The following is a 23,607-nucleotide window of genomic DNA, read 5'->3' as shown; positions in this document are numbered from 1 at the left end:
TCCTTATAAAAATGCAGTTATAATTAACAGTATTTTTAAAAAACCTTCTCTATGTATGGAAATTTTCTTCAACATATAATATTTTTTTCTAAAATGTGTGATGCAAGTTCATTCTAGGAGTAAAATTGGGGATTGGAGAGAGGGACTTTGTTTTTTTTTTTTAGTTTTATTTACTTTAAAAGATGGAAAATCAGAGGTATGATTTATTTTTTGCAACATTTAAAAATTTAATTCTTCAATAATTATTACTTTTAGTTAAACAATCTAGTAACTAAATTAATGTATGATATCACAACTAGAACTTCCAAAGCAAAGCAAATAAAAAATGATGTGATGAAGTTAACATGCCACCAAAATTTATAAGATAATTACATTTCCTTTTTGGAAAAAAAAATCAGAGCATATACAATGTAAGTACCCCACAAAGTGAATAATTAAAATAACTAATGTATGACAAATTGAGTTTTAAAAGGTGAAGTAAATCATGAATTCTTGCCATGACCTAGCACGTTAACAAAAGTTGAAAATTTTTGAAGACTCTAATTCATCCCGAGAATTTTCTTTATAGGCATTGGATTTTTCAAAAGATAAAAAGAGAATTTTACTTATATATTAGTCTTTCCAATTATTCACTTAACAGACAATCATGTTCCTATAATAACCATAAAGTTGGATATGTTTGTATTTTAATTTTGAGTAATGATATTCCATTTCCTCTATAATCTGTTATCAGAGCATGAATCACTCCTTTGTTGGAAGCTCTCCACAGAATTTCTTGGGAGAGAAATTGAACTGAAAATGAATTTCCTATTTGAGAGAATTCTTAGAATTTAAATAACCTATTGGTTGAACTGAAACCACAAAATTAGCATTTTACTAATCACTTGGTTTAAATAGCTGTGGAGCAAAGACATCTGCCATCACCTTGATCATCAACCCAGGTTGCTTCTTCTTCCCAGGCTTGAGTTCAAGGTATTGTGTTTACATATCACAAACTTACTATGATTTCACACTATCTAATCTTTCTTTCCTTCATTTTCATTAAGATACATTTGTAACTTTTCTATGTGTTTGCAAATATTGATACCTTCTTATGATTTAATGGTAGTTTAGAATGCATTTGCAAATTTTGACACCATTGATCTCAGAGATTTTGGTGAAAACTTACTATAGCTTTATAAAGATCAAATCATTTTTTTAAGACTTGGTAACTGAAATCTTATATATTGAAAAAGTAGGTACATAATTTCAAGACACTTTTGATGATGCAGTTTGAATTATTTTGTCCAATTCCGTGGAAAGTTGCTATGCAAAATAATTTCTGATCTTTTTAATTACTGTAACATTTCTGGCAGAATGTTTCACGACCATTTTTATTTCATGTCACGTGACTAATAAAACTAATTATATAAAGAGTACATCAATGTTAGACACATAAATGACTACTTTTGTAAAGATGTTTAAATTTGGCTATTTGGAAGGATACAAATGGGTAAAGATAGTAAACTCATTTTGGGCTTATAAATATGCCTTCTTTACTAATGTGTTTAGATTCAACAGTTTGTTTTTAGATTCAACTGAAGCAGTATATATAAAAATGTCAGTATTAGTTTGTTGACTAAGGCATAACATGTATAACATGATTTTTAAAAATAATTTCCCCAGAAACCATTTTTCTACTACATATAAATGTCAGTACTTACAGATTCTTGCAGTTTGATAGAACTCTGGAAATCAAACATAACAAGACATCTGAATCTTATGAATCTGTCCAATCATCTTCATACAGTCATGTCATGGATAGATCAGTGTAGTCAAACATGAAGTGATAGCTAGATTTTTTTAATAACTGATGGAGATTAATAATTTCTACAAATGCACTGATATCATTTTTCACAAAGATTCCAAAAGAACAGAATGCTCTAAAATAGACTTAAAGGAGAGATTTTCAAAAAAATTCAGATAAAATTAAATTAGTTTATTACTCATTTAAGAAATCTGATGATCTAAGAGGAAAAGTTTGGGTTTTTTAAAAATTGTATGTAAATATTGATAATCCTTTATTCCTCAGACAAAACCATATACCATACCCCCAAATCAAATTTTTTCTTTTAGAATGCTAGTAGATGAAAATATTGGTCAGAAATTGATATTTCTTAAAATAAGCACTGAGCAAGATAACTAGAATCATAAACTAAATTTATGTTAAATAGAAAAATTAAAGATAATGTTAATTAAAATACCACTCCTCAAATGGACCTATTTTATCATAAATTTTCCTTTTTTGGAAAATCAAGGATTTCTTTTACATGAAATAAATTTTATTATAAGACCTAACTCGTTTTTATTTTGTTCTCTTACCTAGGCCTTGACCACCATGAAGCTCCTCATCCTTACCTGCCTTGTGGCTATTGCTCTTGCCAGACCTGTGAGTACAGTAGAGAATTTAGAAAGTTGAAGATTCTTGTCAGAAAGGATCTTATATCTTATCAAACATGAAATACGGAGAATAATAATCTTAAAGCATGGGATGATCTCTAATTAGTAAAGTCTTGATATTAAAACTATGGTAATATTTCACAAGTCTTAAGTCCAAATCCAATGTCTGACTTGAAATATAAGCACTACTCAATAAAAAAAAATTTAATAAAAAGTAAAAAAAAAGAACAAAAAATTAGTTATTGTACAACATAATAAATAGCATCAAAGAATGTAATTAGGCTCTTTCCCTTGGTCCATTATAGAATTAGCGTATTTGTAGACATATAATAGGTGCTATATTTCCTTATCAAATATAACATAAAGTCACATATTCCAGTGTATTCTACTTTTGGAAATGAAGTCAACCTTCATTTGAGATAGGTGTGGCAACAAACATTTGCCCAAGGTATAGAAAACAAGGCTGATTCTTCTGATTCAGAAATCAAGTTACTGTGGTCACTGTAGACCATGAAACTAGATAATGTAAATTATTTTTCTTCTCAAAAATAAAAAGAAATGCTATTCTGTTAGTTACGTGAAGCAAATGTTATTCTGTTTTCTTGTGATGTGTAGCTAATGAAGGAGGGAGGAATAAACAAAGATGACCTGGAGGGAAACTCATCAAGTAATGATTTGAGATATTTGGACATCACAACCATCAAATAAATATGGAAGCAAAAGTTTCTGAAGTGCTCACACATTATTCTATTGATGAGACTCTTATTCTCTAAATCCTTATAAGGATAATGAGTAATCACCAGTAACTCAACTTCTTAACCAAGAGAATTTTGTTTATGCTACACTCTAAGCACCAACAGAAAGAAATCTCTGACTTTGAGTTACAAAGAAAGATCCAAGTCCCCAGGAATGTGTCGTGGGAGTAGTTCTTATCTTGTCCTTACAAATGAAATGAATGCAAGTTCCTCAGAAAACAGATTCTACATTTCTATTCCCAAGAAAACATCAGAAATGTTTATGCTATCATTTAATCAAACTTAGCCTTGTCTCCAGAGTCAAGGTTCAGACTGAGAAAATGTTTTGTATAATTAAATTGATGATAAAAATAAAATCCAGACAAACAACATTTAATTAGGAAAGCATACATTTTGCTCCACAAATTTGTAATGCTTTAAAATGACCTTTAGAACGATCATGTAATAGTAGTTTATTTATTTAAAAAAAAAATTTTTTTTTCAACGTTTATTTATTTTTGGGACAGAGAGAGACAGAGCATGAACGGGCGAGAGGCAGAGAGAGAGGGAGACACAGAATCGGAAACAGGCTCCAGGCTCTGAGCCATCAGCCCAGAGCCCGACGCGGGGCTCGAACTCACAGACCGCGAGATCGTGACCTGGCTGAAGTCGGACGCTTAACCGACTGCGCCACCCAGGCGCCCCATGTAATAGTAGTTTAGAAAACTAAATAACTTATTTATCATTCTGGATTAATTTAAACTAAGAACTTTTTTTTTAGTCTTTTTACATACTTTTCCCAATTTTGTGTCGTATTCCAAAGAGAGAACATAATTAACCTACTTTGTTTTGATATTTGTTAATTAAATAGTTATAGTTACTTTTTTCCCCCATTTTACTACCAGGGAAATGTGGTTTCAGATAAATTTAGCTATTAAAATAAAAGCCTTGCTTAAGTAGTAATGTTTAAATTCATAGTACATATTTATTGTGAAATTATTATTATTGTATTTTGATTACTTTTTCTTTTGTTTTGTTTACAATTCACTATTGTTTTTCACAGAAACATCCTCATAGACAGCTAGAACTCGTTCGAGTGAGTATTCTATTCTGTATTCAAGAACTCCCTCTAATTATATAATGTAAGTGATGATGTCTTGATAACACACAGACTCTACACCTGTTCTCTTCTCTATAAAACAGTTTCACATTCACTGTGATATAATAAACTCAGTTCAAGTGCTGAGAAATTTTTATTTGTTTTCACAAACTTTCTTAGGTGGGCACATGAACTTACATAAATATTTATGGTTAATAAAAATCTTAATATTCAAGAGAAATAATTAAACAGAATATGTTAACATGATCTATTTTAATGTATTCCTGCTTCTTTCTCTTCTACTTGAACTCCAACATGTGATTTATAATTTGGTCTCATTTACACACTGGATCTTCAATTAGATACCTGTACCTCACGTTTTTGCAAGAGTCATTACACCTCCACTCTGCCCACTAATTGAACTAATAATACCTTTTCATTTATTTTTTTATTCTTTGCAGAATGAACCAGACAGCAGAGAGGTAAGGCTCTTTCTCTACCCCCGGCTCCCAACTTTTTCTGTTAGCTATGATGAATGATGAATGTCTTCCTGCTCCACTTTTCATTTGCCTTCAAATGTATCCAAGTACTCAGCTACTTGGATTACTCTCTCAAATCTCTGTTTTGACTAAATCCTTAATTCTTCCTTCGACATTTTGTTAAGCACAGACTTACTAAGTCTCTAAGCCTAGTAAAAAGAAACAACCAAATAGGATGTCTCCTTTAGTTTTAAAAATTAGGTTATAAAATTAAAACTAATTATCTTTTCTTCTACCTAAGAAATATGCTGGCTTACCTAATTAAAATTGAGAACTTGTGTTCAAATGGACAAACATGCTCCTTTTTTTGGTATGTTTTTCATTTTTTTTTAATCATTCACACTTTAATTCTATAGGAGCTTCTCAAAGAAAGACAGGCTCTCAGGTTTGCTCTCGTAAGTGTTATCCATTTATTTTTCTTAAAAGACAAACACATTTTTCTGGGAAATGTATTTTAATTTTAGTTTATAAATGTTTTTTTCACTTAGCTTGACCAAATATTCCCTTCATTCAGTCACCCAGGCACCCACAAAGAATATTAAAGCCAGATGTTCAAATATTAAAAAGCTAAATTAAATTTTAATTTGTTCCTATGCATTTGCCTCTTTGTAAAACACTTAAGCTTTCCTTTGCATAACCTAGGTAGAATATACAATTTCCATACGTATTATGGATGGAACATTTTGTCTCTAAACAATACTCCTTTATGTATTGTATTTTCTATAATTTAGTGACTTAATTGTCAAATAAAACACAAATAGAAATTTGACTTCATGACCACTATTTAAAAAGTTGATAGGCAACCCAACTTTGCCTGAATGGTTTTTAACATGACTTTTCTTCTTCCTCTCTTCCTCCATCCCTCCTTCCCTCCCTCCCTTCCTTCCTTCCTTTCTTTTGTAGCTTACACCGAGAGAATTAAGACAGGTAAGGAGATCTCCACAAGATACACCATAAAGTTAACAAACGGATGCAAGTGTTGTGCTGTCCTTCTTTATTGCCTCTTATGGAAATAGACACTAGGTTTATTGAACCAGACAAGTGAGATCAAGAGAATTCAGAACTATGACTGAAATAAGATAAAAGATAACAATAAAATATAGTGGGACAACTTTTTATTTTTTTTTTAATTTTTATTTATTTATTTTGAGAGGAGAGAGAGAGAGAGGGAAAGCGCACCCATGAGTGCAAGTAGGGGCAAGGGGGAGAGACAGAGGGAGAGAAAAAATCCCAAGCAGACCCCACACTGTCAGCACAGAGCCTGAGGCAGGGCTTGATCTCACCAAATGCGAGATCATGACCTGAGCTGAAATCAAGAGGTGACTCATTTTTTATTATATTAAGTGCATATTGCCATACAGCTTAAGCAAAGAAAGCTTAGCAAAAAGAAACTGATGTTAAAAATGATATATCAAGAAATATTAGTGCATTCATGAGAAACATATTTATTTTTTAATTTGCAGCAGCACAATGCAAGGTACACTTTCTTACAGATGTTCACTCACTTACATCCCTATTCACTAATGTTGTTTCTCTTTTCGTTTCTATCCCTAAGGAACACCTCAGTGAACTGAGCAGGGTAAGGAACACCAATGGTATTTAAATTATTTTAAAAGTTTGTCCTTTCAAAGATATATTTTACATGCTACCCTTTATTGATTTCAGCAAAGAGAACTTCTGAGAGAAACGCAGAATGATGAACCCAAGGTACCAAAATTTTTCTTTCAATAGTGTGGCCAAAAAAAAAAAAAAAAAAATGTATTCTTGCAGTGGGAAAATTATTTAAGTTTAGAAAAAAGAAGTTTTTCTATGGCATTTATAGTTTCTTAGAACTTTTCAGATATTCAAAATGTGACTTCTGCTGAGAATTCTAAAGAATACTGATTTTATTGATGTTACTTTACACCTATGGGGAGATGATGGAGAGTATGAATGAATGGATGGATGGAGGAAGGAAGGAAGGAAGGTGTGCTTGCATGGATGTGATTGTGGACTGGCCAATTGTTTGAACTTACCACCAAAGCTGAAGAAATGATTCATTCAGGGTACTATATATAGCAATATATCTGCTCCAAGGATGTTTTACATAGTCACAGTTGATGATTTGCTTTATTTAAACATGATTTTTAAAATATGAGTTGTCTACTAGATTTTTAATAGATTTGGTATAAAGAGACAACACAGGTGCTCAAAATTTATGAGATAAATATATCTAACTATCCTTCATACCTGAATGATTATCTTTTCTTGGCAGAATAAATCAACTGATGTATGATCTTTTGTTTTAAAGCTGTTAAAGCTAATATAAGGAAAATGAAGAAGTAAAAACATTCCTTTTACATACCCACACAAAGTAAATAATTCTAAGTCAAAACAAAGACAGATATTTCTAATTCAAGAAAAAAAAAAGATATATCACACATTGGCCAGAATTAGCTGGATAATTACATCAGCACTCATATTTTCAGCTTAAATGTTATTGATAATGTCACTATATTGCTATGGAACATAGAGGGAGAAAATCCATTTTGCTTAAGTATGTATGTGTCATTGAGCCAATGGTTTGTGCACTTTTATTTACCACATGATCTTTAATCCGGTGCTGCTCTTTACCTTGAAAAAGCCAAATTAAAGAAAAAAGAACGTATACTGGTTAAAGTAAAATGTAGAATTATTTACATTGGTTTATCACAACATATAAGAATCCAAAATAATTTTTATTAAACTCTGATATTCAGATTAGGGAGGTAAATCCTTTGGTTAGCTCAGGCCAGGGTAGGCAGGCCTTTTTATTTTCCTTATAACTTGTCTATTGCCTCAATTTTCTATTTTCTTTGCTGTCTATTTTTATTCAGCAATTGTTATTTTACATTTGAAACATAAAATTAATTCTTTTTTCTTTTCCTAAGGGACATGTTATGGAAGACCCTGAGGTAAGACATTCTACACTTTTATATCACACGTAGTACACACTGTATGCTTTGTTTCATGCAAAACTATCTTCTCAAAGTGAGCAAGGTTAAACTTCTCAAGTCCAAGAATGTACAATGTCGTGCCAGATAAAGTTAAAATTGGAAGAGGGAATATGTCCTTTGTATGATGATCAGTGAAAACATTGCTTATTTATTAAAATAAAGAGTAAAAAGCAAAATGTGCATGACTGTTAACAAATGGAACATGAGGCTCCAACAAAAGACGTACCTCTGCCATCTTGGGGTATGAGCTTTCTCAATGTTGAGGGCAGTCCTTGGGTAGAAAGAATTAATTGCAGCAATCACCGGGGATCACTGGGGATTGGCTCTGCTACCCAATCTAAAAATGTGGGAAAAACATGTAAGTCCCTAATATATAGTTAATCAACTCTCTGAAGAGATGAATAGTCTTTTGAATATTAGAATCAGTCTTTTAAAATTTGCACTTCAATACAAAAGTTATATCCATATATAAATATAAACATACATGCCTTAAAAGGAAACTACATATTTCAAGGGGGAGATGTTTTAAAAGCTAATATAATTTTAGGTCCATGCTGAAATTGGTTGTTGCATTTTTTTTTTATTTTAAAATTTTTTTTTTTAACATTTGTTCATATATGAGAGACAGAGAGCACAAGCAGGGTAGGGGCAGAGAGAGAGAGGGAGACACAGAATTGAAGCAGGCTTCAGGCTCCGAGCTGTCAGCACAGAGCCCATCATGGGGCATGAACTCACAAGCTGTGAGATCATGACCTGAGCCGAAGTCAGACAGCCAACCGACTGAGCCACCCATGCGCCCCAATTGGTCGTTGTATTTTAGTGTTTCCAGTTTATTCACTTCAAAATAGCCCCAAAGGTGCACGAGAATAAATGCTTAACTCTGGGTAGGTCAGCTCAATGGGGCTTTTTCTTCAAATTTCATATTTATCACACACACAAAATATCCATATACATTTTGCATTCTACTCAATCATATATCTGTGTTTGGTTTACTAAAAAATGTTTTTTTAAGTTATTGGGTAAGTTATTATCCTCTTCTCTCCATATATTTTAAATAAAATTGACACTTCAGAAAATACATTATATTGGCCCTGAAGCTTTTCATATCACTCATTTCAAATCTGAAACCGGGAGTTAGCAACCCAAGAGGAAAGTGTAGACCTAGTTTCCTTACAACTCTAAAAATACCAGGGTCAATGACACTGGTTTCCTTTCTCTTAGCAAAGGGAAACTAGCAGCAGTTCATCAAGCGAGGTAAGTGATTTTGATGTTAATTCAATATCCCAATTAGTTAGAAAACATTTATGACAGTTTGTTGAACCATGAAGGTTACATATTTCATAAGGTCTCATTGTACAAGGTGCCATATATGTAACTCTATTCCAATATTAAGATGTGAATATCACCCCAACAGATGTAAGAAAACAACTCTTTGTCAGAGACAAAATGACAAGATTGTTGTTGGCAAACAATGGTATCTGGCTATCTGTGGTGCCCAAACATTTTTTTCCCTGGTTATTTTGCCCTTCCCAGATTTCATATTTATTGAAATCTACCCATATTAGTAGAACTCAATCTTGTCATTAAAAATTACAATGGTGGCTATGTTTCTAAATCAATTATGTTAACATGTCATATTCTGTGTAGAAATCAACCCATTCGGGGTTAATTAATTACACATTCTTTGCCCCTTGTTAACCTAAAGAAAGAAAAAATAGCAGGCATAGAAGGTGATGAGGTCTTTCTCTTAACTTTGGGAGACCTTCATCCAAACTACAAAATAAGACCAACCCAAGTTTCTGTGAATTCACTAAAGGTGAATATTTTATATCCACCTTCAACATTCTGAATAATCTCCCTGCTGAAAGCAGTGAGAAGAAAGGGAATCTTGAATACAGCATAGACCTCAAATTATTCACCTTGTCTCAGTTATGCAAAAATTTGTTGTTAAAATCAGTTAACCACAGTTATTTAGTAATAGTGTTTGGTTAATTAGCATTCTTACCTTAAATGTAAATTAATGTCATAAAATTAAAAGTGTGCTTGTTTCTATTTTTTTGAAGGAAGTTGTTCCCAATAACACTCAGGTAAGAGTTATTCGTCAAATTTAAAATATAGGGGCGCCTGAGTGGCGCAGTCGGTTAAGCGTCCGACTTCAGCCAGGTCATGATCTCGCGGTCCGTGAGTTCGAGCCCGGCGTCAGGCTCTGGGCTGATGGCTCAGAGCCTGGAGCCTGTTTCTGATTCTGTGTCTCCCTCTCTCGCTGCCCCTCCCCCGTTCATGCTCTGTCTCTCTCTGTCCCAAAAATGAATAAACGTTGAAAAAAAAATAAAATAAAAATAAAATAAAATATAGTAATATTACCCAAGATATGCTACAATATGCATATACATATATGTGTATGTATACACACACATACACACACACACATATATATGTTTGTTATTGTTTTTGTTTTTTAGCAGAAGCACATTTCAAAGGAAGATATACTCTCTCAACGCTATCTGGTAAAATTTCATTATGAGCTTCTCAAAGGCAAATGTACCAAGAAATGAGTAAGAATGTTATATTGATAAATTGTTCTCTTTCTCATTATCTGCTAAAATGTAATCCATAGTAAGTAGTCTGATGGATTCTAGATAATGACTGCTTCCTCTCTGAAAATAAAATTAATGAGTTTTTTAATTCCAGGTTTTTAATACATGCTTTAAGTTGAATATTTGTACTGTATAGTCTGCTTTGGATCTGAATAGCCTAGTATTTAAATGACAGTCCATAGATTTGGCCAGACTTGAGTTTGCCCCTAAGCTTTGCCTTTTACCAGCATGTGATGTTAGTTTATTTATCTGCCAAAAGTCTATAATCTAATTTCTAAAATGACAATGATAATAAATATTAAATGATATAAAAGCAGCTAATATAATCCATAGTTCAAAGTAAATGATCACTAAATGTGGCTAATGTCAGAAGCATCATCATTTTTTCCCCCACTTCATCTAATATTTTGATTTCATTTGACCAAGTCTAAAAGCTTTGGTCAGAAAGCAGAAATCATTTTTAATTTTCTTAGTATTCTGACACAAGATATTATATAAGTAAAATTGCCTGAATACTCATATCTGATTGTATTTTAATTTATTTTAACTTAAAAATAACTTAAGAGGCACTTGGGTGTCTCAGTCAGTTAAGTACCTGACTTTTGATATCAGCTCAGGTCACGATCCCAGGTCGTGGGATCTCAAAAATAATAATTAATTAATTAATTAATTAAATTAAAAATTAAAAAAGTTAAGAAAGCAGTTTTCTAATATTTTAAAAAGAAATAATTCAATTAGTCCAAATTATCTGTTGTAGAAATAACACTAAAGTAAGATTAATAGTTCCTCATTCTTTACTTCTAGAAAAAGCATTTTAGGATTCTAGCTTCATTACTTAAGAATGATGGGGTTGGACTGAATGGTATCCAAGCAACTGAGAATATTTTTTCTTTTGAATAGGAACAGCTTCATAGACTGAGCAAATACAACCAACTGCAACTGGTAATAGTTTATTTATTATAATACAAAATTGTATTCTGCAGAATTAAAATACATTAAATTTTATGTTGGGTGCACTTCTAAAGATGTATTCATTTTTTTCTCAGGAAACTATTCTAGCCTTGGTAGTTAACAATAATTGAAAAATTATTCATATGACTGCCTGTATATTTACTGTCAAAGCCATTTCTTTCTATTTATGCCTATACTAATGCTGTCTATTTTATCCATAATTACTAACCAAGGAGAAATTTACCTTGAGTAAATTCTACATCAAATCCTCTTATAGTCTCTGATGATACATTATATTTAGGACTTTATCATGTATTTATTTTCCCAAATTCAGTGCTGTATGGAGATTCCAGAGACATTCCTATTCCTGCTCATGAAAGCACAGATATGCCAAATAAACTTTCCATTTAAGGAAACAGTATAAACTCTGTAGAAGGAATTAGGAGTCCTAAACCTTCAAATTGTTTTTGTCAAATCTCTCTAAGAATTGTCAAGTTGAACTCACTGTCCCTGGACCTGTTTCCTTACGTGTGAAATGGAAACATTCTTCCTGGTGTTATTTTGAATATTGGATTATCAATCTCCTACTCAGCGAGCCCTAAATCTGGCTTGTAGCAAGTCCAATTCCTGCCCTGACCCTCCAGACTCTATAAAATTTGCTTTGCTCATGAGACTTCTAACAACATTATGAAGGTCTCTTATCAAGATGTACATTCGAACTATAATGCCATAAATTGCTTTTATGCTAAAGCATATCAATAGATCAAAAATATATCCATCAGCACAACCTTCTTAACACTATTTCGTTTTGATCCTTTTGATTTTTATAAAGTCATTCGCTTGGGAGGAAAAAAAAAAACCAAAAACCTTTACTTTTAGTTGCAACAAATCAACTTAATTAAGACTTTAGGGAAAAGGCCCTGTCGTAATTTAGTAAAATTATAGTTTTCGTTTTCTTCTGTTATCGGTGTAGGAAGAGGATAGTCAATAATGAATTTAATTTGGGCCCAATTGTTACTCTTATTTGGTGTCTAAGTTGCTTATGTTTAAAATAAAGTCCAAATAAATTTAAATATATCACTAACCACCCCCCCTCCCCGGAATTCACCATTACTGATCTGAGAAATTACAGGAATAATATGTTTTATTATTTTAGGTATATGACTAAGCTGTTACCTCCACAAATATTATTACTATATTGGTCTTGCTCATAATGTTCATTGTATTTCATAATGTTCATTGTGTCCTCAGTGGCTAGCATAGTTATCCCTGAATGAGTGAAAGTACCTAATAAATGTTTGTTTTTCATAAATTAATAAAGTCAATATACTAAAACAAAATATTTTCTCTTTCCTAGGAAGCTCTCCGTGACCAGGTAAGATTATTTATTAAATCTAGAATATTTTAATTTTTTTTTAAAGTTTATTTATTTTGAGAGAGACAATACACTTGCTTGTTTGCATGTGCAAGCTGGGAAGGGGCAAAGAGAGAGGGAAGAGAGAATCTCAAGCAGGCTTTGAGCTCTGTGCTGAGCCCTACACAGGGCTCAATCTCATGACTGTGAGATCATGACCTGAGCCAAAATCGAGTTGGATGCTTAACTGACTGAGCCACCCATGCACCATTTGAATATTATTTTTCTAAAGTTACAAATTAAAAAGTGTTTTTATACTTTTTCATAATTCTGGCATATAATGCAGTTTATCCTAAATTTCATGGATGATGATATATTCTTGGTACATTGAAAAATGAACGTGTTGTACCAGAAGATGTCTAAGTAATTTAGAATGTACTGTATTTCCTTTTATACAGCAACAACTGCGCAGAGTGACTGAAAACAACCACATCCAATTGGTAATATTTTGATTAATAAATTACAGAGTAATGATATACTGTGAAGTTTAAATATGTGTGCTTTTAAATAACCTCACACTTTGAAGGGGTTGTTTTCTTCTTCAGAAGTTATTTCTCACTCCCACCTTCTAGGACAATTTATATTAATTGACAGGGGAGATTAGCAATACTTGTCACTAGTCTTTGGAAAAGGAGCTGCTTTCTGCTTTTTGTCTCAGCTGATGTGGGCATTGTATTTATAATCATAAGCACTATGAAGTGTTAATCTCCATGGTTACATTAATTTCTCTTTTAACATATTTCTTAATTTTATATCTTTATGCCCATAGTCCGATTCTAAAATTCAATTTATATTTAGGAATCTCAAACTCTCAAACTAGTTGACACACTTTTCTTTTGAATAAACCATCTGGAGAGATACTGAATGTCTCTGTAAAAATACTCTCTGATCCTGTTTTCTCATCTGTGAAATGAAGTTGTTAGTAATACATAGCAAATACCAACCTTTCCCCTGCCCTAAATTCCATTGTCCCACAGTTTTCCTAGGGATTCTGATTTCATTTTTAAGGCAATAACCAGATACTATGAACTATGTGCTGCCATAACAATTCTGATTCTTGTGAACAATAAGGTCAGTTCCATATCAGTCACGAAGCCCCCCAGTCACTACTTGCCATTTAGCGATTCTTAATAAAGATCGTTGAGGATGTTCCATATGTCTTAGCAAAAATTGCCTCTAGGAAATACAATGGACAAAATTAGTGTCAGTTCCCAGCTCTCTTACATGAAAAGTATTTCAAATAGGTTGCTTGTTCCACCTTTGAAGTTTTATTCAGAATCTGTAATTCATATTCTCTTTTTCTTTCAAAGATCTCACCGAGTAATTATCTCTTGTGTTGCTAACAGCCATGTCTGAAATGATTGGAATGATTCATTTTCAGAGATTCAAAACAGCAATTGTTCATACATTGTTGCTTCTCAATGGTCTTTCCTTCTAGCCTTTCCAACAATTCTACCAACTTGATGCTTATCCCTATGCTGTGTGGTATTACCCTCCACAAGTCATGCAGTATATTGCTTACACACCATTCTATGACGTCACTAAACTTACGGCCCCTGAGAACACTGAAAACGTTGGTGTTGTGCCAGAGTGGTAGGTAAGTTCATTTACCTAAATATTGATGTTCTACTAAAGGAAATAAAAGAAATTCACTTACAGAACCTACCATAGAAACAGATTTAGAATATTCATGGCAAATCAGTGTTTAGTGACTCATGTGAGAATTTTCTGAAATGGAAAATTGACAATACTTTCTGGTATCTATGGCTAACAGTCCAAAAGTCAGGAGCATTTGGAGCAGCGTTATCTATTCTATAAGTGAAATTCATTCTTGATAAGGGTAGAAAAAAACTTTTCTCCAAATTAAAACTATAAAGGGTTCTGATACAGAACTCAGTTTTTTTTTCTTTTTGCACTTTTACTAATCTTCAAATGCCTTCCTTTGGGTTATACCCATGTTACACATAACAATACAGCAAGATTTTGGTATCCAGTAGTTCTAAATTCAAATTCTGACTTTTGATTACTTGAAATAAGTATAACAATGCTTATTTTAATAACTCTGAATGTGATTAAATATAATCATCTTTGCAAAGTATAGTGCTGGGAAAATAGACACAGCAAATAAGTAGTGGTCATTTTGGGGATGGGGCTAAGAAAATTTTATTGCTGACTATCTTGATCACATAATTTTAACAATTTTTATTCTTCCAGAAAAATTAAAAATTCTCAGAAACTCCACAATTATGGTACTTGGTAAGTTTGCAAATTACCTGTCTAATCATTAATCCTATTTTCATTTGAAGACAAGGTAAGAAGATATGATTGTAGGTTGTAAGTTTTTTTTTTTTTTCTGCTGCAGTCTAGTTCCTTCAGAACACGTTAGCACTTAAAGAATTAAATTGGCTTAGTAATGTACAAATTTTTGTTTCCTGCTCATACTGCATTTAAACAGCAACTTAAAAAGTTACCTAACTTTAACTAATATAATTTATAATATTGGAAATCCTATACAAGTATAGGAGTTTGTATGTTACTAACGTTCTATGAAGATGTGACACTGAGACTCAGGTGAACCCAACAGTTGTATCCTGTTCCTTGTGCTCACTACAGAAGAAATCCTTAGCAAGTCACCTAGTGAAACCAAATGATTGCTTGTCAATAGGCAAACAGACTGAAAAGTCAACAGATTTGTTTTAATTACCTTCTCCCACTTGATTGGAGCTTTTAAATGTGTGTGTGTATGTGTGTGTGTGCACTTCCCTTCACAATGGTGGCAACTTTCTTTCCAAAAGATCAAACTAAAGAAAATGATAAAACTCTGACCCACATGAAAACTTTTTCTTCCAGTTGCCTTTCCATATCTTTTATATTACTTCAAAAGAAAATACTATCTAGTAATAAATTATTTTCAAAACTTAAAAATCAGGAACAATGGATATGTATGTCAACCACAGGAAAGCACAAATAACATTGTAAGCTTTATATTAAAATGGAAAAAAATGGAAATTAAAATGTGCATACCATAAAAGTGTGTCTTCAACTCAAAATATGTAGTATGGCTAACCACATATTTCCTTTTCTCTTTACAGATGTGACTGAAAATTCCATTCTCTAAATTGCGCCTCTATCGTGTAGAACCATCCTAGCCAAAGGATTCGACTGTTATTTTAGAATAGGACAATCCCAAATTGAAGGCAGTCTTTTCTTCTTGAGTTCTCTACTGTGCATTAGATAGAATATCATCATTTTCATTAAGCTAAGTTTTCCTAACAGTTTATTGTCTAAATTTCAGTTACATCATGCCGGTGTGAAGGCCACTGAATCAGAGGGTATTGAAGTCTTTACTAAGTTTCTGTGATGGAAATTTTGTTTAAAAAGTCTTTGAATTGCTTCTTCTGTAAGTGCCATCATTTCATGTAATTGTGTGCAGTGACTGAGATTTTTCTTTTTCTTTTCAATAAATTATACTTTTAAGGCACAGTCCATACTTTCTGTCATTATTCCATTCAGCAACATTTACATAATCCTTTTCAGAGTATGTATATAATATTTTGTTTTCACTAAATTTTTCTATGATACTTTCAATCACATTTTAATGAAAAAGGTTAAAATGTCACTTCTGATTCTGGCAAATTATAAACGAGGTCCAAAATCTTTCACTTGAAGTCAGTTGTTTATAGAATATTTCCCATGAGGTGTGGCTGCAGAGAGGAACAGCAGTGTGGCATTTGTGTGTCAACTGGGTACTTGAACAACCTGGTGATGCAATTAATTTATGCCACCAGGACCTGTTTGTGCTCAACCCACCTGATTATAGCTGAGTTTATATGTAGGTAGATTAGACCATTTAAGAGGTCACCTTAGTACACACGGTCCTCTAGTAGCCATGGTGGTCTGTTCAATATCCTTCAAAGCCCAATGAGGAGTTATTTCTTGAAATGACAATTGTTACTTGCTCTGATATCCTAAAAGCCCCAGGTGAGATTTACTTTTCAGGGTATATTCCAGGTTTGCAGCCAACCCAACACGTCATGACCCTTTTAGAACTATTGTGTCTATAAGATCCTAACATACAAGAGATAAGGCCTCTTGTGGCATGCCCTAAGCCATCAACTGTTCGGCATCCTACCAATAATATATATTTTATATGCATAACACCCAAAGATGAATTTTTGGCCTTGAAAAGACAACCAGTTAGCATCGATTCTTCTGACTTCTCTCTGTGTTAAGAAGTACATGTGAAACACTTTGTTTTTATCTGGAGGTTTGCCAACCTACTCCAACTACTGAACCTGCAGGAAATTAGTGGAGAGTACAGGCCCTTGTGTTTTCATAAATTGTGTCTCCCAGCTTCTTTTGTCATGTTATTTCCCAAGACTTCAAGGATACTTGATATTTCTCATGTCATGAATCCTATAGAAATAAAGTCATCATTTTAATGAATGCCCAGTGAGCCATGGAATAAGACAATCATGTTTCCTGCAAGCTAAATTGTAGTACAAAACTAGAGTAGACTTGTCCTTAAAATTGTCCTATGAGGTAGAAGCCTCTGTTCTATAAGATTAAAGCAAACTGTTGCTGGTATTGTTTTCTTCTTTGGTTTTAAAGGCAAAATGAAGGGGAAAAATGTGAATATCAAGGATTTATGTGACACCATATTTAAAATACCACCTATAAGGAAGGTGGAGAGGATGGGAAAATGGGTGAAAGGGAGTGGGATATATAGGCTTCCAGTTATGGAATGAATAAATCAAAAGGTGCAACACAGAGAATATAATAACTGGTATTGTAATAGTGCTGTATGGTGACAGGAGGTAGCTATACTTGCGGTGAGCATAGCATAACATATAAAATTGCCCAATCACTATGTTGTACACCTGAATAAAATACACTATGTTGTGTACTTCAATAAAAAATAATAATAATTTAAAAATGAATTGTCACCATCTTATTACATTTGCTATAATCCATTGTTACTTTCCAAGAAGCTATTGAAAAGGCCAAATGGGAAATCAAATAATGAAACAATCCACTCTCCTAACATCTTTTAGTTTTTTTTTTAAGTTCATCTATTTATTTTGAGAGAGAGAGAGAGAGAGAGAGAGAGAGAGAGAGAAAGCAAGTGGGGCAGGGGCAGAGAGAGAGGGAGAGAGAGAATCCCAAACAGGCTCTGTACCATCAGCGCAGAGCCAGATGCAGGACTCCATCTCACAAACCATGAGATCATGACCTGAGCCAAAATCAAGTCAGACGTTTAACCAACTGAGCCACCCAGGTGCCCCATCCACATTTTTTACTCTTTAATAGTTGCTGCAATTTCCCCAGAGATGCAAAATCATTATTTTATTATAGAAGAAGTTAGAATGGTTTCTATTCAGTACTTTCTTTACCTTACTACTCCATACATCAGGGAGGTAATATAGGGATTAAACCAGTTTCTAGGTATATCTATTCTAAATATACACTCTGAGCAGAGGACTTACCATTAATGGTTTGGACCAGGTTTGAAGGGAGACAAACTATGCGGGCAACATCAAGTATTACTTGACTCAAATAAATTTCAATATGAATCACGGATCATCAAGAGATTCTCCATTGTAAGCAATGAGTGGTAAGACACAGAATGGATCTCAGAGTCTGAAAGAAGATCAACTAGTTCCCTTTTTTTATGTAAGTGCCCAAAACTCATAGATCAAAGACAAGGACTAGGATTGGAAATATATTATAGTAAAGTCCCTACAGAACTTTGACTTTTCTTACTTCAAGTGTTATAGATCCATGTTAATTCTTATTCAGAAATTGGGGTGGATCATCACTTTCTGTTGGTAGCTTATCCAAAAATCTGTTTACCAGACATATTCTGTTCACCAAAATATTTTTATATTTATATATCAAAAATAACCCTGATGAAATTGCTATTAAATTTTTCCTAGGGATATATTGATTAGCTTCACACAGCCATCACTTCTGGTTTGACCATTTTTCATACAATAATTATCACCACCACCACTTCCTGACTAAATCTCTAAAAATGTTAATTATCTCCTTGCTTCAGGAATTTACCTACTATCACTTTGTTTTGTGACTGGGCTCCTTTCATCTACCTTAAGGTCAGAAATCCAATTTTAATTACTGTGAGCCTCCTAATAGAATGCTCGGTCCACTATAGTTAGGGAAAAAAGACTTATAAAAGTCCATTCTTTCTTTATTATTTTAAATTTATTTTAGAAAGAGAGAGCACACACAAGCGGAGGAGAGGGGCAGAGGGCAGAGAGATAGGGTGAGAGAATCTTAAGTGGGCTCCACTCTCAGTGCTGAGCCCAATGTGGGACTTGATCCCACAACTGTGAGATCACGACCTGAGCCAAAATCAAAAGTCAGACACTCAACTAACTGAGCCACCCAGGCACCCCATAAAAGTCCATTCTTTAAGAAAAAGGTTAAAAAACAGTCATCTATGCATTGTCTGTAGAAATGGGTAAGTGGTAGTTCCTTAGAATTAAGCATATCTATCTACAGATATTTTTTTAATGTTTCCCTTTGTAATATGGTTACCAAACCTTCTAGAACACTGCAGATAACACAAATAAGTTGGGAAAAAAGGTTAGGGGAAAAATGATGCTAATTGTGAACTGAATATATGTCTTCTTTTGCCCCTCCTTCAAATCCATTGTGTGATATATGTCACACAGGCATATATCAAGTGTGACCAGATATTGAGACTCATAAGAGAAACTAGAGATACAAATTTTGTGTAAAATTTTCTGATTTTTAATATGGCCTAGTTTTTTTCTTTTTCTTTTTGGAGAGAGAGAGAGAGAGAGAGAGAGCACAAGTTGGGGAGGGGGTCAGAGAGAGAGTGAAAGAGAAAATCTTAAGCAGACTCCATGCTCAGTGTGAAGCCTGATGTGGGTCTTGATCCCATGACCCTGGGATCATAACCTGAACCAAAACCTCAGAGTTGGATGTTCAACCAACTGAGACACCTAGGCTCCCTTAGTTTTTTTAAATGCAAAACACACGGTCCCCTTTTCTTTGTTGACCACATCCAGCCCCTACAACACTAGTTTATGTACTCTACTGTACATTAAGGAAAGAACTTGCTAAGTTTTTTTTTTTATTCTTACTGACAGGCCATATCAAGGATGAAGCAACAGTGAGAAGCAGAAAATTAAGGCCACCATCAGCTATGATAAACAAAGAAATCACGATTTTATCATGAAAAAGAAACACAGTGAGATCTTCAGGATCATTTAGGAGTTAGGGGTCTAAATCTTTCATATCTTCCAGTAGATTTCATTTTTTTCCTAATAATTGGTATTTCACTTTCCTAAATTTCACATGAGACCTACAAGCTTGTGAATTTGTGTTATTTTAATTACTATAGACTGAATGTTTGTGTTTACCCTAAATCCCTATGTTGAAACCCTAATCTCCAATGTGATGGTAGTTGGAGGAGGGGTCTTTGGAGGCAACTGGGTCATGAGGGTGGAAACTTCATGAGTGAGACTAATGCCCTTATAAGAAAAGATGTGAGAGAGATGAGCTCTCTATCTCTCTCTCTGCTATATGAGGATATGGCAAGAAGGTGGCTATCTGCAAGCCAGAAAGACAGCCTTCACCAGATGCAGGATCTGCTAGCACCTTGAACTTGAACTCCCAGCCTCCAGAACTGTGAGCAATATTTTTTTTTATTTTTTTAAGCCATTCAGTATATGGTATTTTGTTATGAAGACCTGAACTATAAAAGACCCACTATCATAGAACCATGACATACAGGAATTTTGTTCTGTTTGGTCAGGAATATCATGGTGCCAGTGACATATGAAAACATTACCTCAAATTAATGAAAAAAAAAGGAATTTATTAGCTCATGTAACTAAAAATTCCAAGAGGGAAGTATAGTTGTATTTAGGAACTTGAAGGTGGTCACTCACCATTTTGTTCATCCTTCACTTTCACTCTTCTTTGGACTGACTTACTTTGCAGGAGATAAAAAAGACGGTTTGCTCACATCTTAGAGATTCATGGTTGTTCAGGTCCTAAATCTGGAAATGACTACACTGTAGCTTCCCTGAGTATTCACACATCAGCAGAAGAATGTTAATTGGCTCTGCTTGGAACAAGGACCTCTCCCTTTGGGTGTTATGACACTCCTGGCTTGGAATATACCCTCACTTTTTTTTTTTAATGTTTATTTACTTTTGAGTGAGCGCGAGCAGGGGAAATGCAGAGAGAAGGGGACGGAGGATCCAAAGCGGGCTCCGCAGTGACAGCAGCGAGCCTGATGTGGGGCCCGTGAGATCACGACCTAAGCCAAAGTTGGATGCTCAACTGACTGAGACACCAAGACACCCCTATGCTCGCTTTTTTTTTTTTTTTACTGAAATCTTCTCCCTACACACTAAGATACACCAAATTGCAATTGTAGAAGTTGAGAATTAAGTCTCGAACATTCTTCGGGCTTTCATTGTTTAAAAACTTTTTTCTTCCCTGGGGGGGCTCGATTCCAATGTCTTCCCATTTGCAAACTTTGCTTTCCATAATTTCAGTAATGCAGAAATTTTTCGGTTTTCCATTTTTGAAATAATTCTGTCAAAGCTTTTCAAATAATTTCTTTACAGAAGTAACCAAAATCTGTATGCCTTATTATATTAGTTTCCTGCTATATAACAATGGAACACAAACTGGGTGCCTTAAAATAGCAGAAATTTATCCTCTCCTAGTCTGGAGTCTAGAGGTCTGAAATCAATGTGTGTTGGTATGGCCATGCTTCCTCTGAAGGCCCTGGAGATCCTTCCTTGGCTCTTTCCAGCTTCTGGTGGCTGTTGGCAATCCTTGGCATTCCTTAACTTGTGGCTGCATCTTGTAACTATTTAACCCCAATTTCTGTGTTCATCTTCACAAAGCTATATTTCCTCTGTGTATGTCTGTGACCAAGTTTGCCTTTTTTTATAAGAAGAGTTTGCTTGGAAGCAATTATAAATTATGTAAATATATGCACCTTAAGTAAATGGAGGTGAATAAAGATGCAAAGCAATTCAAGCACCACTTCACTACAAGTTGAAGGCTATTCAGCAGGTATGCTTCATCAGCACAAAAGTTTTCTCCGGAAATACTGTGTATAACACTGATTAATCCCAGTTGGTCTGGATGACTGTATGCTTATCTCTAGAGTCACTGGCTGTTGGCCAACACTATGGTATTTAATAACGAAAGGCAAATGATACTATAGAGATATGTCTGTGAGTTGCTTTGGGCAGGATACATCAGCCTGTCAGGATTGTTTAATAATAATTGCATATGGTTTACACCAGGTTTCAGTGGAATCTAGGAGTTGGGGAGTGAAATGGGGCTGGTTTTCAACAGGTATGACTAGTCATGTAGCCAAAATGTGCCTGCAGGACAAGTTTTTTGTAAAAGACCCTCATGACAAGTGGTTTTGAGCTTCCTGGTACTGAGATGCTTTGCACAGCCTCCATTAGTGGTTTAAGATCTGGAGATAAATCATATCCTGTATCAAGCAGTGGAAGGACAAATAAGTTGCTCCCCAGATCTTAGCACTTTTTCACTGCACATCCTTTCCCTGTGTTGCTGTCTTCTGTTTTTCCCTGTAATATTAATCTGTTTTTATTACAGTGGAAACTGTTTGAGTCCTCTAAATCCTTTCAGCAACAAAAAACTTCACATGATTATTATGTAATTAACAGAGGCTGCAAAGAACCACACCACTGAATAATATACAGAGGAAAAAAAAGCAGGAATTAATCTGCAAGTTCTCTCCCATCTCCTGCATTCCATTTTTCAAATTTCACCATAGTAGGGTCTAAAACACATTTTACAGTATCATTATGCAGCCACTCCATAGCTTCGGAGGAAACCAGGTCTATTGCCATAGAATGGAATGGTATTTAAGTCCAGAGGCAAAGAGGTGATTCTGCACCAGAGAAACCCCCACTTTTAGGGAAAAAGAAGGTAGGCAAGACACTAATAAAGAAATACATGATTTTACATTTAATATACATTTAAATTTTTATTTTTTAAAAAAATTTTTTTTCAACGTTTATTTATTTTTGGGACAGAGAGAGACAGAGCATGAACGGGGAAGGGGCAGAGAGAGAGGGAGACACAGAATCGGAAACAGGCTTCAGGCTCTGAGCCATCAGCCCAGAGCCTGACGCGGGGCTCGAACTCATGGACCGCGAGATCGTGACCTGGCTGAAGTCGGACGCTTAACCGACTGCGCCACCCAGGCGCCCCTATACATTTAAATTTTTAAAGCAACAAACAGCCATATAGAAAAGCACACACATCGAAATGTATTATCACAAAGAACTCATCATCCAGGTTAAGGAAAAGAATATCACTAAGCATCTGAGAGCACTTAATGTTCCCTATCAAGTTCTGCCTCCCCTCAGATAACTACTATCCTAACTTGTTGCACTAGAAATCAATATTTTATAGATTCTAATATATAATATTTATGGGGTGTCTGTCTACTATCATCCAGTCTTCCTTATATAAAATTCATTCATGTTGTGCCATGTAGTAGTAGTTCATTCCTGTTAATTGCAATGTTCCGTTCTTTGTATATCACAATTTATACAAAATAGTGTTGATTCCCATTAGTGTTGATTTGAATTTTGGATATTAAGAACAAGGTGCTAGGAACATTGGGTACATATTTTTAGTGCATATGTATATATATGCATTTTTAGTGTAAATACACACACACACATATATATGTGTGTGTGTGTATATATATATATATATATACACATATATATGTATTTCTGTTGGGTATATACTTAAGAATAAAATCTCTAGTCATAAGATATAACGATGTTTATCTTTGA

General features: G+C 34.0%; 1 protein-coding gene across 1 annotated transcript; it reads left to right on the top strand.

Moving 5' to 3' along the window:
- The first annotated feature begins 901 nt into the window (after nucleotides 1-901).
- Nucleotides 902-16,231, top strand: CSN1S1 (casein alpha s1). The gene is made up of 18 exons (XM_040477019.1): nucleotides 902-972; nucleotides 2,366-2,428; nucleotides 4,237-4,269; nucleotides 4,734-4,754; nucleotides 5,168-5,206; nucleotides 5,715-5,738; nucleotides 6,367-6,390; nucleotides 6,477-6,518; nucleotides 7,721-7,744; nucleotides 9,008-9,040; nucleotides 9,850-9,873; nucleotides 10,249-10,293; nucleotides 11,284-11,325; nucleotides 12,692-12,709; nucleotides 13,147-13,188; nucleotides 14,187-14,345; nucleotides 14,963-15,004; nucleotides 15,841-16,231. The coding sequence occupies exons 2-16, from the start codon at nucleotides 2,378-2,380 to the stop codon at nucleotides 14,343-14,345; spliced, it is 621 nt and encodes a 206-aa protein (XP_040332953.1). The 5' UTR covers nucleotides 902-972; nucleotides 2,366-2,377; the 3' UTR covers nucleotides 14,963-15,004; nucleotides 15,841-16,231.
- The last annotated feature ends 7,376 nt before the right edge of the window (nucleotides 16,232-23,607 follow it).

Source organism: Herpailurus yagouaroundi, unplaced genomic scaffold (genome assembly GCF_014898765.1).
Source record: "Herpailurus yagouaroundi ecotype Mexico unplaced genomic scaffold, PumYag 28, whole genome shotgun sequence".
NCBI lineage: Eukaryota > Metazoa > Chordata > Mammalia > Carnivora > Felidae > Herpailurus > Herpailurus yagouaroundi.
This window is presented reverse-complemented; position numbering and strand designations above follow the sequence as displayed.